This window comes from Rhea pennata, chromosome 3 (genome assembly GCF_028389875.1).
Source record: "Rhea pennata isolate bPtePen1 chromosome 3, bPtePen1.pri, whole genome shotgun sequence".
Taxonomy (NCBI): domain Eukaryota; kingdom Metazoa; phylum Chordata; class Aves; order Rheiformes; family Rheidae; genus Rhea; species Rhea pennata.
Genome location: NC_084665.1, coordinates 26,251,531 through 26,266,868, shown reverse-complemented (window position 1 = coordinate 26,266,868; position 15,338 = coordinate 26,251,531). Strand labels below are relative to the sequence as shown.

The following is a 15,338-nucleotide window of genomic DNA, read 5'->3' as shown; positions in this document are numbered from 1 at the left end:
CTGAGCCAGATTTCATAATGATGAGCTGCAGTAGCTGTAATTCCAGACCAATTTAAGAGCTAGCACTGCAAAATACCAAACAAATGTTGACTGAGCAGCACCTCTTCCTGCATCCAAGTATTTCCCATCCTCTCGCCCCACACACTATGCTCAAGTTAGCTTATGCTACAGAATTCGAATTTCAAGTTTGAGGCACGAATGCAGGAGCCGGGGGAAGAGGCAAGGCAAGGCCTCCGGGCAGAGCAGCGCAGCAACACAAGCTGGTAACTGCAGGACCCCGGGGGCTGAAACCTGGCCCTGGCTGCTGCTCGGCCCTCGCCCGCACCTGGACACCAGAGACCCTGCACTCTGCTGCCAGCCCCTCGCGGGTAGAGCCCTGCGGGCAGCACTGCTGTTCTGCCTTCCGCACTGCAGGGAATGGCTACTCCCCTTGTTAAGGTTACATGTGGGCAACAGCACTGCAAAGGTTTGCCTTAGAAATCACTTGAATGTAGCAGATTTTATTCCAAAATGCTTCTTTCTTTTAAGGAGACTCCAGAAAAGAAAGAAGGAAGGGAAAAAAAGGGGGGAAGGGAGAAAGAAGGAAGGGAAGGGGGGGGAGAAAGAAGGAAAAAAAGGGAAAGTTACTCCTGATGAACTTGCCTCCATTTTAATTCATGCTGCTCTCTCAGCGGATGGAAGCAGCACTAGATGACCTGCTGCGCACGCACTTCTTGCTACAACCCCTTCAGAGCAAACACACCGGTGCTTGCTGCCCTGTCGACACTACAACTCTGAGTTAGATATCTTGCTTCAGAAAAGGATTCAAGAAAGAAATGATACAACATCACAGAGCAGTTAACATACGCTCAGTCTAGGTATCAGAAAATCACAGATATATGCCATGCTGATGAAAGACTATTTTTCACTTCCTTAGCAAAAACAAAAAAGTGAAAGCAGGAAGGGGAAGTGGAGAGAGAAGTAACAGCATAGCTCAGATTCAGACTTTGAAGTCTATCTTTGACTCAGATGCTAAACTACTGCATTGTTAGAGTTTGTTAATAAATAAATAAATAAATAAATAAAACCAAGAGTCAGACTGATCAGGAATATTTTTTGGTTTGGTTTTTTTACCTGAACTTCTTACCTTAGTCTTCCTGTCTGGATTATCTCTTGTAAAACTCCAGCTGAATCTAAGAGCAGGTAATCTCAGACAATGCACAAAATAGCTTATTTTAGTTATCTTTTAATATTAAAATTCAATACACTTTAAATCAAAAATGACACGTAATAGAATTCCAGTGTATTTTGTTTTAACTCATACCTTGGAGCTGGGAGGCGTGACTGTTTTATTCTGTGTACTTTACTCTTTTACTGTGTTCACTGGAAGCACCTGCATTATGGCAGCAGAGGCAGGTCATAGCTCGTGCAGAAGCTAAATAGTCGCCTGTTCTGACAAGTATTCAAACGCTGTCCAGTTTCAGAACTTAACCACTACAGCACTGACTTTCTGAACGCTAGTGAATTCTCTCCTCTCTCCCCCAGCCACCATGCACTGAGGTAAACGTATTAAATTTGGATTAAAAGAGCATGAGTTTGTTAGACTTGTCCTAGGGTTAGCTCCTTTCTGAAGGTTCAAATGTCAGTTTGCTAGGCCGTGGCAGTGTTTATCTGAAGAAAATATACCTGGTTTATACCTTTAATTACTGTGTTACTGATTGAAGTTTATTCCAGTTCTTTTCTATCCCTTCTGTTATGAACACTTAAAAGGCAGTCTTAGTCTTAACTTATGTGGTTCATTACTTGACTTCTTCTCTTCAGATGTCTCTTTCGGATTTTGATCATCCACTTAACACTTAACTTGGCAAAGTCTGCTGCCTTAAATAGAGCCAAAAAGATACCACAAAGAAGAGCAATCATGTTCCAAGGATTTGCTGTGATTATCTGAAAGAAATTAAAAATATTATTCCTTCTCATCTGACTCAGCCAATATTATACCTGTTCAATAACAACTAATTCCAACGTTCAAGCTTTAGTGTCTTGCAGTATATGCCTTTACCCTGTAGTGCCTTCTCCAAATATCTACTGCACTCCATGATCTTTCCAATTCCTTCAGCCAAGAAGATAATACACTGATTCCAGAAGATGTCTGTACTAGTTGCTGAATTCTTCCAGACTATTTCAGATGTTAAATTGTTTAAACAACTTCTAGAAATACAAGTAAATTTTTAATTTTAATATTAGAGATTAAACTTCCTGTAATGTATTAAAGATCTACAAAAATCACCAGTAAAAGAGGTCTTCAAGACAAAGCACTCAAAATGCCATTACTGAAAAGCTTTAACAAGATAGCATTATAACGCTACAACAAGTTTTGACAATACCAACCATTTCTGCAGACCTACAGCAGGTATTTTATGTTTTTAAGTAAATTTGGGTCAAGAGTACTTAGTTTATTTACAGTTTGCAATTCTCCTTGCACCTCTAGGTACATGGATGACTTCTAGGATCTCAGAGGAAGCAAGCAGATCAGCAAAGAGGCTTAGACAGAGGCTTAGACAGCGATAAAATGCTACAGCACCCAGCTTTCAGCTTCTCTGTCAAAGTTGTCTCTGACAGTCAGCACAAGAGCAGTGTCATTAGACCATCACCATAGCGGAGGGTCTTAAAACACAGGGCTTCCTGCATTTGCTAATCCTCTTAAAAGCGCAGCACAAGCTGCAAGTGTTTGTGAGCTAGGGCTGAAGCTTCAACAGGGGGGAACAAGCACCTCCAACCCGCTTTTAGTGAAGGCAGAGATGGACACCACCACCCCCCAATCCTGCCGGAGGGGATGAGAGGAGTCTGCCTCGGTGCAGGGCTCTGGCACAGATGCGCCAACAGCAGTGTGGAGAACCAGCTACCAAATCCTGCCCTGCACGGTCTACAGTCACCCTCTGCTGCTGGGCAGGAAAACAAGAATTCTGTGGATTCCTTGCTGGCTGGCTTCAGTTGTTAAGAAAAGCTATTTTAAACACAGAACTTTACACTGATTATCCTTGCATGTTTATCTGTTCTACAGTTTTAGGGGAGGGCAATACAGCTGACCTTTCCTGGAGCACTAGGAAATCTACCTCTCTTGCATACTTGAACACACATACCCACGGAGCCCCACAAAGCTTTTAAATACTCCAGTGACTGACAGCTGTCTTGTCTAGTATATTAAACACCTTTGGCTCCAGCATTCTTAAGATCATGAACTAAATTGTGAAGCACTTGTTTGTGCACTTTAATGTAGTACCAAATTCTGTCCAAATAAGGGGTTAAAAATACACTAGCTGATCTTTTTTTTAAGTATTCTGATTTAAGTTCAGGTTTCTTGCTTGTCAATTAAAAAGAAAAGTCATTAAATCAGTTTATTCAAGTACACTTACCTAAGCAAACAGCTTAAGACTTGACCTGAAGCTAGAATTTGCTAAAGCATAGGGGACACATGCTTTCTCTTAGCTACCTGTACCTCTAGCTGCAGTAAGAAAGCTGAGTGTCACCAAGCCACAGAAAGGTTTCAAACCGTCTTGACCCCCAGCAGAATATGCATTACTGATTATAAGAAAGAGCTTGGACTAAAATTTTAAAAGCAATCTCACTCTTCCTCTAGTTTCCACTTGGAGTGCAGAAACAACGGCATATGCCCACACACCACATAAACACACGGTCACGCAACAATTCAAGGAAGGACTAGTATGATACTCACATCTTGAACAGTCTGTATAAAAGGATCTTTCCATTCAAATACCACAAAAAACAGCTGGTCACTTCTTGGTTTAGTTCTCTGGTCAATATAATTAACCACACTAGTCTGGAGAGAGGAAGAAAAGGTGCATGTTACTTTCTCCAATTTTTTAGTACAGTCTTCTGCACTGCAGCAAAGGCTTGAAGGAAGGTAGAAATAGTAGATTTTAAGGCAGGGTGATCATTAAGGGACTTGAAATTCAGCATTCCCCCTCCCTGGAACATTATGCTCCCAAAGTATGTAAGGCTCAGTATCCCCCATCTGTTTCATGCCTACCTCATCCATTTCCTATTTCTCACTTAGCAAAACATAGCAATACTATTTTCATACTAGCAGCCAGGGCTGTTGCTTTATTTAGTGATGCTTTGTTGTTCAGACTTGATGCCTGTTGGCTAGTGCCTACAGGACAACAGGTACCGACAGAGCACAGTGAAGGCACTGTGGCATGCACGCACACGCGCACACACACACACATAAACAGTGGCAGCCCAGGGCTTTGCCACGTATTAGCACTGCAAGTCTTAGTACTTTGCGCACACAGTTCAAGCATGCATTTTTGTCCCTACGTTCTCTTTAAAATCAGAATGGCAGAACAGATACATGGTTTGACTTGAGATGACCAGGCAAGCGCAAAACACATTTATTCCAGCTTTCAGGAGGCCAACACAAGGTTTGGTACTGTGTAGCGAAGAGCAAGAGATACCAGACCGCAGCCTTCGTTAGTAAGTTACTACCCAAGTAACCTACTGAATGTACTTCGTTCCAGGAAAGCCAAAAATACAAAAGTTAAACATAGCCTATAATATTCTTGGATTACTGCAGTGAGTTTTGGAAATACCTTTATACATCCACTTTTAAAAATTAAAATGCAGTTTTCCCCCTTCAAGGGGAGCAAAAATTCATCCACATCAAGTGAAATGTTATTTGGAAACCTTTTGTGAATGAATGCTAAGTTATCTTTATCTACCAGAGAACTACAGGTTGGTCACAGAAATATATATATTTTTAAGACTCAGTTGTAGGGATAAACTAGATATTGGCAACTGCAGAATGAAAATGGAAAGTGAAAAGCCTAGATTTTAACGATTAAAAACGTATTTCTCATTAACTAGGTTACAGTTTGAAACTGGCACTGACCAATGGAAAGAGCTTTATCGTAACTCCAAAGAGCTTTTATAACCAAGGTACCAATCAGGTTACCAGATTAGATGTTACAGCCACACGAAACCATGATTAGCCTTACGAAGCAGATCAGCAAAGTATTGAGACAGCAGGCCTTGAAAACATATATCTCACCTTGTACACAACTCTCCCTTCCTCCCAAAATCCAGAGGGCACTACATAGACTTTCAGCACAGGCAATAACAACACAGTTTACACTAAACCTGCTACTGTTAGGAGACAATATAAACCACTCAAGAACCAGACAGTTACTTATCAGGAAAACACACAGTGGAAACAGTCAAACAACAGAGGGAAGGACTTGTCCCTCCTCCAAACCTCAAAGGAGTATTTACATCTTAGTTTGTACACAAGGGAGTACTGTTGCTCTTCCTAGACTAGTGTAATACTGTACCGGAAGTAACGCATCCAACAGCGCTGCTATTTCATTTCAAGACTGTAACATGGACTATATACACAAAAACAGTGATTCAGCAGACGTTAAAGCCTCTCGCAACGGCCGTAAAGCCTTATTTACCATGGTTACTTAGTTTCTTCATAAATACCTTAAGATTTCTCTCAGTCCTCCTCCTCCCTCTCCACGCATACAACACATTTTTAGGCTCTGAACACACAGAAACAGGAAATTCAACATCATATATGTCCATTCAGAGTGCTTTAAAGCTTCACGCCCTCATGCTTTCCGATTCACTCTGGTCAAATACCTTTGCTTCAGATTTCTCCTATACCACTAAAGTTCATTTAATTATCAAAGCGTATCATCACTATAGTCATTGATGAAAACTGCACAACAGGAAACAAACTAAACACAATTTAACCTACTACTTGTAGGTTATATCTTTCTGGTATGCAGTCTCTTCATTTCACATTTGAAAGGCTAACAGACTTCCCTATCCAGCTCACATAGACATTCTACTGTTTTGTACTGTCAAATAAGACAAGTGCAATTTGTGTCTGAGCTATTTCAACTTCTACTGTACTATTAATAAGAGATCTGAAACTCGAAATTCACATTCGTACCTATTCCATCTTCCTAGTTCCTACTCCGTAACTGCTGGATTAAATACACACTTAAGGTCAAGAAAAACTCAGCTTTTTCTGAGTTTGAGTCAGACTTTTCTTTCTAATCTGAGATGCGTTAGACTTGGGCACACAAAGAAGGATTTGCAAAATTCCTTCATTAGCCAAGTGCCAAATGGCAGGTGATACAGAGCTGCAGGTGGTGAAGGACAGACGGACAACTGCTGCTAGGGCTTACATGAGAGCAGGTGTCTGACACATCCTTTTGTCTCCTCTAGACTAACGCCATCATTGCATGGTTTTGGGATCCCTCTCCTGCTGTCCTCCTCCAGAGGAGCAGGAGGGCCCCACTTGACAGTCAGTGCTTTGTAGCACTGCTCTTCCCTTGAAGCTTTGCCATATAAGGCCCTAACTGTGAGAACTTTATATATGTTTCTTCTGCTTCATTTTGCTCTCTGCAAAATACTCTTCCCAGGTGTGGCCATAGGCAAAGAGAGAATGTACTCTCTTACAGATATACTCCTTGAAAGGGACTGACTGCGTTTAAAACTCATTTCCTATCACCAGTTTCTTGAAGGAAGGGCAATGCTACCACTTCTGTGGACACTTCTTCTCCAGTTGATGCTGGGAGCAAGACAACAAACTTAAACACAATCATTCTCCTGTCTTTTAGTGTGACTAGAAGAGGAATTAAAGTCAAACAGTCAGCTTATCTCTAGCTCTAAAGTTTGCATCTTCCATCTGCATATTTTCTAATTTTAAATGATGCAAGAAATTGAGTTATTCCATGTTTCTAAGGCTAGTCAACAGATAAAAATCCCAAGCCCAAACAAAAGCACACATCAGTAACACTACAAAGGATACTCTGCTTATGTTTACCTCTTCATCTTAACATCAGTCCTTCTGGTAACCTAAACAATACCTCCTTCCATTCTTAGCTATTATTTAGACAATTACTTTGGAAATCCCAGCCTTGAACTAAAGGTAGCTGTGTTAATATTTCAAGAAATCAATCCCTTCTGAGCACAGGTATCACCTAAGAATACATCAAGGGCTGAATTTTCTGGCTTCTCCATTAGGACATGTTTTTCTGAGATGCATCTCTAGCACATCAAGGTATTTATGCTTTTATAAAATCTCTCCATGTTAAGAAAAAACACAATACAAACAGTTCAGATTCTGAAACTGCTCAGTGGCAAGTAGTATAAAGAATGCAATGAAACAAAAGCCAGTTTATTGAGATTGCATTCAAACAAACAACAAAAGTTATCTTCCTCCAACTCCTGCTGCCATTTATTTCAAGAAGTGGTTCTGTCAGCCAATTATCATCCAAAAAACCCCAACTTTTTGGCAGTAACTAGTTTTTTAATTAATGAACGGTGCTTCAAAGAACTCTTCCTGAGTACTTTTTTACCTCTTGTTTGAATTCAACAGTCTCACTACCATCTTCCTCTTTGGTTTTCACCAAGGACATCTTGACCCAAGTTCGAAAGCCTCCAGAAAACTTCCAGCTGGAGTACGAGCTTTCACAGTCCTTCATGAATTCTGCTTTTTCTGGACTAAAGGAAAAAAAAAACAACATTATTTTACTGACCAAACTCAGCACCTGAGCACTGCACATAACATATCAGACCTACAGATATTTCAAAATGCATTCAAAACTCTGTTTAAGTTTTAATTGCTAAAATATACTAATCTAAAACATTGTTAGTACTAACATTTTGCTGAATGTTAGTACTTGCGCTCGTGTTCCCAGCTGCAGAAGACTTACATGGCTCCCCATCATCCTCCCCCCTAGAGATTGCTCTGCTTTGTAGGGGAACTTGGTTCTACTCAGGACTCCTTCTCCCAGAGAAGGAGGAATGTGGTCAGTAGTCCAGACACCACTCACCACAATGCCATGAAGTGGGGCACTGGGGTAAGTGGGAGATGAAGCAGTAGTTTTCTCCAGCCAGTGACTGGACTTTGTTTTCAGAGTGGGAAAAAACTTTGTAGGTGGAAAGGACCAGAGAAGTGGTTCTAAGAGGGGTATGTAGAAGGAGACAAGGATTTAAAAGAAGCCTTTGTCCCCTGTTAGCACTACGCTGTTAGTTAGGTCTTAGCTACTTCTCATTTTCAAGGCTGACTAGTTCCTAGCACCTTCTGCAGAGCAGATAAGGTTTGGCTGTCTTGCTCCACTAGTCAGGTACTCAGAAAATAAATACCTGAGGAGTGCAAAGCCCAAGCCCTTTAATGGCACCAGCCGTAGCATATAACTTTGCTCCGAATAAAGCTAACAGTATTAATCCTTCACCATCCTCCTTCATGATGCCCAGTTTTGCTAATTCTCAGTTTACTTAGTTGAACTACATTAAATTAAAGCCTAAAAAACACTGACCAGGATCATGCCTCCATCCACTTTGTTTTCCTGTGTCAGGCCTGGACACAGGAAGATGGGCCTGTTCCAAGACACTGACTGGCATAGTATTTCTTTTGTACTTTATGGAAATGAGAACTTAAGGTAACAGGCATGTGCTGACAAATATGCTCTTACTTCTAAGCTTTGGCTTCTAGAGTGGTGATATTGGTATGAATTACAACTGTGATCATTGTGAGCTTTAAATAGCTAGTGAAGGCATTAGAAACAGTCTAGAGCCAGGGCAGGCTGCTTTATCCCCTATCTCTGGGGTGCACATAAACTGGTTCCAATGAAGACACATTTAACATATTCCTAGCATTTTAGGAACAACATACCTTTGATGTAAGGCTCTCATCTGTAATAACATGGCTGTTCTCACAATATCCAACCACAGATATTTGTAGGCCCAGAATAGCAGGACTGGTTTGTGCCCTTATTTAATACTGTGACCTTGAGCATTTTAGGGCTTCCAATACCCATCACGTAGGTGTAGCTCTATGATACGGCATACCTGGTCTCCATCCTGTCTCTAGCAAACACATAGGGCACACTGAATTAACCACTCTGATCATGTATTTATTTGGAGTGCCTCTGTACTGTGATTTTAGCCACTTGCTTGCTTTCTCTGTGAAATAAGTCTGTCCCTGCAGCTGTTTTTTAATAAGGTTTCATTTGAAATGAATGGGTGAAACAGCGATGAGTCATGAATCACTAAAGCACAGACTGCTGATTTTCACTAAAGAGAGATTTCAGGTTGGAGAGAGATGTCAGGGTAGGCTGGTCCTTTGAGACAAGAGAGTAGAACAAGGTTTTTGACTTAGCCAGGATAAATCCATCTTTATAGATGAAGGAAAAAAGTTCTTTGCCCATATGGCATAGAGAGCACATGGCTAGGTCTGTTGGGAGACTAAAACAGTATGGTCTTTCAAGAGAAAGATGTAAAGAAGAAGAAAAGTAGAATTGAAGACAAGGTCCAAAGAATAGACCAATCAGAAATATTTGCCCTGCACCACCACTTGGTGGATTTGTGCCCCCCCTTTTTGAGTATTTTTCCCTTAGCTTTCAGAATTGGTGCTCTTTTTCTTCCCACAAATCAAGATTTTCTCTGCCAAGCAACAGGAGCAGAGATTGATAAAAACAGTAGCATACTGATGGCTACTCTGTAGTGTGTTGTCTGCTAAAGCTTAATAGGTGAACAAGCACATATTCGTAAGAAGTGAAACCCAAAGCCACTGCTCTCAAGTCAGGGCTTCTAGTGGTGGAGAATTGCACGGTACATACATACAGAAAGAGGAAACATTTCTGGGAAAAAAAAAAAAAATAAGAAAACCTAATATACTTCTCTCCATATCTAGACAGATGACATCCTAGAGCATTTTAGCTGTTTGGGAATATCTTGATCTATTTGTAACACTAGCCACTTGTTTGGTCATTCCAACAGGATGGCAGTACAGCTCTCTAATCCCACAAAGAAGAAGTGGGATCAGAACAAGTGCCACTGCCTGACTGTTCTCTGCCATATAAACCAGTGACACAGGGAGACCTAATCTGACAAAGATTTCTCCTTCCTTCAATATGTAGCTACAGCAGCAGCTGACAGGACAGTCAGGAAGAGCACGGTGCTTTGCCGCTCAGAGGAACATACATAATTAGCACTCTGCCAGCCTCGTCACATGCCTAAGGCATGACTAAATACAACATCCTGGAAAAGCTTTCCAAGCCAACATGGAAAATCCAGGCAGGGAGACATGAAATAAATCTTAACATTATAGCCACAACTTCCACGGTAAGCAGAGAGCAATAGCATACTTGGCGTTTGACAATAATTGCAGGTTTGAGAAAGACAGCTTAATTTCTTTGGAGGGGAAGTTGCAGAGGGGTGATTTGAGAAGGTGCCTCTTTGCATGTGCCCACAATCCAGATCACTGCCACAGAGACAGAGGGGAAAAAAAGCTGGCAGAGCAGAGCCACAGAAGCTTTCCACAAATAACAGTAGAGGGCAAATAACGCAGTTTAAAAAATACACACAACTAAGTAAATGAAAGACTTCAGATTTTAATCTGAAAAACAACTCACTCCCGAAAGAGTTTAACTTCCTGTATTCACCCCAGAGACAGACATCCTATAAACGCTACACACTTATTTTGTTAAGTTCTTCTACCTACTCTACCTTTGAAACCTTACATTTGCTTTAGGTGTACTGTAGGATTTCTTGACTCTCCCAAAATATCAATGGTACCGCAACACCACACAAAATAAATAATGAAATTCTCACTTTACAGCAGAGAAAAGAGAAGTACAAGGAACAATTGCCTCAGCCAGGGTCAGACTACATAGTGCTGGTCTCCCCCAGCCAACACTCCCGGGTAACTACTGACAGTGCAAACTACTACCAGGGAGAGCATTGCTTCTACGCAGGCTGGTCAGCCTCAGATCACACAAGACTGCATCTGTCCAAGCTGTGGGGATACCTAACCTATGCCTGGATGGGCTTTAGCCCTGCAGTGGATCCTTCTGACTCACATAACCCTAAGCTATTTTACATGCTATGCTGACAATAGTTTTGATGGTAACATGTTCAGAGGATCTTTTTCTTAAACCCATGTATTACACTAATAACAGTTGGGAAAGGAGCTTGTATTTTTAGCTACACTTTTGGTAATTTGCAAGGGTTTCATTATTTCCTTCCCTGTAATTAATATGGCAGAGAGAGCAGCTGCCACGGTCTTTAAAAGAGAGAAAGAAAAAGGAAAAAAAGAAGGAAAAAAAAAAAAAAAGCCAGCAGCCATGTCACACCATCTCACAGCCCAACAACAGTGTGCAGTCCAGCAATGTTCTGTGAAGGCCTGAAGAGCAAAACTAGGAAGCAGTGTCAGTTTAACATAGTCTGTCGATCCAATTTTAATCCAAGAGCTGCAGAGAACAAATGCCTTGACAGAAATAAGTGGACCTTGCTTGGGTCCTCCCCACTTGCTGTGCCTCAAAAAAATCCGTAAAGATACCAGATCTCTAAGTGCCATTTCTACTATTGCTTATGACTGATGCTTGCAGCAGCCTTCATGTTATGATTATTGCTATTTAAAGCAAAAGTGAATTGCACATAATGATGCCTATAGAGAAATTGTGGTTAGATACAGCAGCACTCTTTCCAAAACTTTAAGGGTTTTGAAATTATGGCTTAAGGTGATGGAATACATCACACATTTTGCAATAGTCTACTCTTCCAGTCCGACATAAGCTGTTTGCAGCCATGGCAAAAATCTGTAAAGATAATTATGATATCTGATGAGTTTTATCATATCTCGTCATCTTTAGTAACAATTCTCCTTACCTGATTTGCTAGATGCAGTGCTAGTAATTCGCTCTCATAATCAGTAAGAGACTTCATCAGGAAAATTAGTTAACAGTGGCCCATAAGTGAAGTATTTAGAGCTTTTTCAGAAGGACAAAATTTACATTGTCCACACACTACAGTTTCCAAGGATATTTTAATCCTGACTTCCCATCAGCTAAATTTAGCATCAGCTGGCCAACCAGAAGGAAGATGTTTCTACTTTCTCTTCTGCTGGAAGTTGGACAGAACAAGAGCATTCCACATAACATGAGGTTTCACATGCACTTCACAGTCAGGAGAAAACTTAAATTTTTAACCTACCCTGAACCTGTCCAGTTTATTCCTGGGACACCGGGACAGCAATACAAAGCACTGAACAAGACAAGATACACAATTTACACTGAGCTTTAGAGGAAGCTATAAAAGAGATGCTAAAAAAACACCTTTGAGCACAATTGTTTTTCTTAGTGTATTTCACCTAAACATGCAAATCATTTACAACTAAGTGCCTTACATACCTATTCTAATTTTTTTTTGTATCTGAGTTAGTTCAAAACCAGGATCAAATCGTTATTCCAACTACCTGCTGCAAACAAGCACAAAAGATGCTTCCCCAAACAGACAACAGCATTTCCTACCTTTTCACACTGCTCCAAACATAACCATGCTCAGCCTTCACTCTCCCAGCTTCAGCCTGGTGCCTTCCAACACTGAGATGAGGCAGCTTCTTTAGAAACAAAGTGGCACTTCCCCTTCTCTTCCATGATCAATTCTGTCATTTTAACCTGTTGACCAGGCAAACCTAGAGGCAGGAGACTGGGAGCCAGTTTTCTCCCAGGCAGCTTACAGACACTTATAGCAATCAACTGATTCATCTACACTGGCACAATCTCAACTTTCAAGCTAGGACCTTCGCAATACTGCTTACTGTGTCTTACACATCTAACCCATCCTTGCACGATGCGTAGTGCGAGCATTTGGGATAGCAGCATGCAGACCTGCAGCTTGCTTGCAGCAAAAAAGACTAAGTCACCTTAAACAGGACATGCATGTCTTAACTTGAGAAGAAAGAGCCCCTAAAAAGGCTTATAGTCAAATTGGTTTAATGAGAACAGAAATGTGGCTCCCAAGACTTGGATATGCACGAACCAAGTTGAGTCTTGATAGGCTGGCTCATTTTGCAAGGAACAGGAACCAGGCACAACACAACAGTGCCTCTTCTGCTCTGCATTTCACCAAAGGTGGCCTCAGGCAACAACCCTTGTGCCTTTAAGTAAAGAAACGGCTGTGTTCTTTGCACAAATAAGTCCCACAGTACTGTACCTCTAACCACAGCACAAGCCACAGAAATTGAGAAAATCCAGCACAGAAGGAACAAGTAGCACCTTCTACATCACTTCTCTTTTTTGGTATTTTCTCACCCTAAAGTATCAGTGCTTAAAATACCCAGAACATTAGCATTTTCCGAGTTGTTTTAGTACAGTTACAGAAAGTATGCAATGAAATAAGCTTAACACCTCCATCTCTCTTGCACTGTAGTAGAAATGCTTTGTAAAAAACAAATCCAGAAAACTGGTCTCTGACTGCCCAGAGATACTGTGACCGAGAATATTTTCAGTGTTTGCTCTGAGAAGCACCAATATGATCACAGCTCAGCCTCCAAGAATGCTTCGTTACAATGAAATTTATAGTATTATTTCTCTTCCCCTCCTTCACACTATTTCATCCTGCATACATCCTTTATCCTCTGTCCCCTTTTCACTTTGTCTCTCTCTGACCATTATCAAGTCAAAGCTCAACTAGCTAGGCCTCAAAGCTTTCTGCTAGGCCTCACTATAACTAATGCTTCTTGTCCAGCATTTAAATCTGGATCACAGAAGAGCTGAATTTGAATTGAAATTAAAAGCAAAAATTAAATAGTTACGTACGGAGTTTATTCACAAAAGCTTGGAAAAGCAGTGGGATTGTCAAGAAAGATCAAGACACAATTAATTCTGCTCCTATTAAAATTAGTAGGAAGCTGATCAGCCACACTGATTACACCAGCATTAAACCAGTAACAAGCACTTTCGAAAACAACATCCATGGAATTTTCTCATTCTGTAGTAGCTCACATAAAATCAATAATACAAACAAATACGGTTAACCTTTCAATGAAATCACAATTAACCCATTTGAAGAGTTGACTTTTATCATAATTGTTTTTTAAAAAAAAAACAACAACTCAGAAACACTAGTGTTTTCAGTGCATTTCATGATCATGCTGCCTAGGATAGCCCACTTCCTGAACACCCACAGCAGGAGATAGCAGTAAGCCAGTACACTCTTCAAGCTTAGAAATTAAAGCCACAAATGACTGAAGCATAGCTGAAGGGCAGTTTTTGTCACTGAATATGTCCTCAGTTAATCTTTTAAAAAGCAAGCCTAGCAACTAGAAACCACATTTTTTAAGACATGAAAGTGTATCAAATTAATCCAAACATACCAAAACTTGATGGCAATTAACATAAAAGCCCCAGTTATTTTCACTTAAATAACCCTGCTATCACTTGTTGTGATAATAAGCTCAATGCAACGATGGGCTCATGCCTTTATTTCTATACACACCTGTTGATGAACTCTTGGAAAGATGAAAATAGAAGGTAGTCAATTGCACTGAAGTCTTGGTCTGTTCCATTTAAGTGAAACTGCAAAAACACCAACTCCTTTTTCTTCACATCACGAGGGCCTTGCACAACCAAAGCGTATTTCTGTAAGCGGACAGAGAGACAGTGAGGATAAGGGAGGAATCCTCATTTCCTGTTCATGAATTTGCCATCTGTCACAAACACCCTACAGAAATCTTCTCCAGACCTCTAATAAGTACCATCTATTAAGGTATCTAACAAGAATGCCAAGGCATATTTAAAGTCGTACTTTTAGTGCAAGAATGAGGTCTTTAAATTAAGATTTAATGTTTTTTTCTAAGAAATCTGCTCTAGTTCTATCACAGTCGTTTGGCTTAATGTGGGGAATTAACAGTTAAAGCTCTGCAACCTGCATTCGGCAGAAAGAAAATCAAAACTATTTTGAGCATTAAAGTCTAGGAACTTTTAGCTCTCAATATGAAACAAGTTAATTTGGAGTTTGATGTGGAGAACATAGTGGTTCTTGAGAAAGAGAACCAGTTATGTAGCCCTCATCACCTCAAGTAAGGTGATGAAATAAAAGATGGCGAAGAGAATCCAACTTGAAGTGGCGTAGCAACTATATGGGACAACAAGAGGCTCCTTGCAAAAGACTCGGCCAATCTGAGCAGCGCTCTGTATGGTTCAGAGGTCTGCCTCAGTGCCTTTCCCCTCAGCTGCAAGCTGCAGCCATTGGATCAGCAAGCTTCTAAATGAATCTACCACACAGCATAAGATGCAAGCTCTCAGTTTCCTAAAAAGTGCTGAAAGATAAATAGTGGCAGAAACAAAATACCAGACTTGCACCTAGAACCTTAGTTTCAAATAAGGAAGAGCAGCTACTTCACAGAAAGAAATGGTGACTGGATGAAACACAAAACATGAAGGAAAAAAAAGCTGACCAAACAGGTAAGCAGTTTATTTCTTACTGTTTAGTTTCCTTAAAAACAATCCAAGCAATAGCTTTAGATGAAATACAAATGACAA

The 15,338-nt window shown here is 40.6% G+C and overlaps 1 protein-coding gene across 7 annotated transcripts in view; it reads right to left on the bottom strand.

Annotated features, from left to right (window-relative positions):
• Positions 1-1,209: 1,209 nt before the first annotated feature.
• PACC1 (proton activated chloride channel 1) overlaps positions 1,210-15,338 on the bottom strand; it is a 91,631-nt gene continuing 77,502 nt past the window's right edge. For all 7 annotated transcript variants that reach the window (XM_062571846.1, XM_062571849.1, XM_062571847.1 and 4 more), the window contains 4 exons: positions 14,293-14,435; positions 7,368-7,512; positions 3,713-3,817; positions 1,210-1,923 (listed from right to left, as the gene is read on the bottom strand). In XM_062571846.1, the coding sequence (XP_062427830.1) occupies positions 1,762-1,923; positions 3,713-3,817; positions 7,368-7,512; positions 14,293-14,435 (555 nt within the window). In that variant the 3' untranslated portion in view covers positions 1,210-1,761. The remainder of the gene's footprint in view (positions 1,924-3,712; positions 3,818-7,367; positions 7,513-14,292; positions 14,436-15,338) is intronic.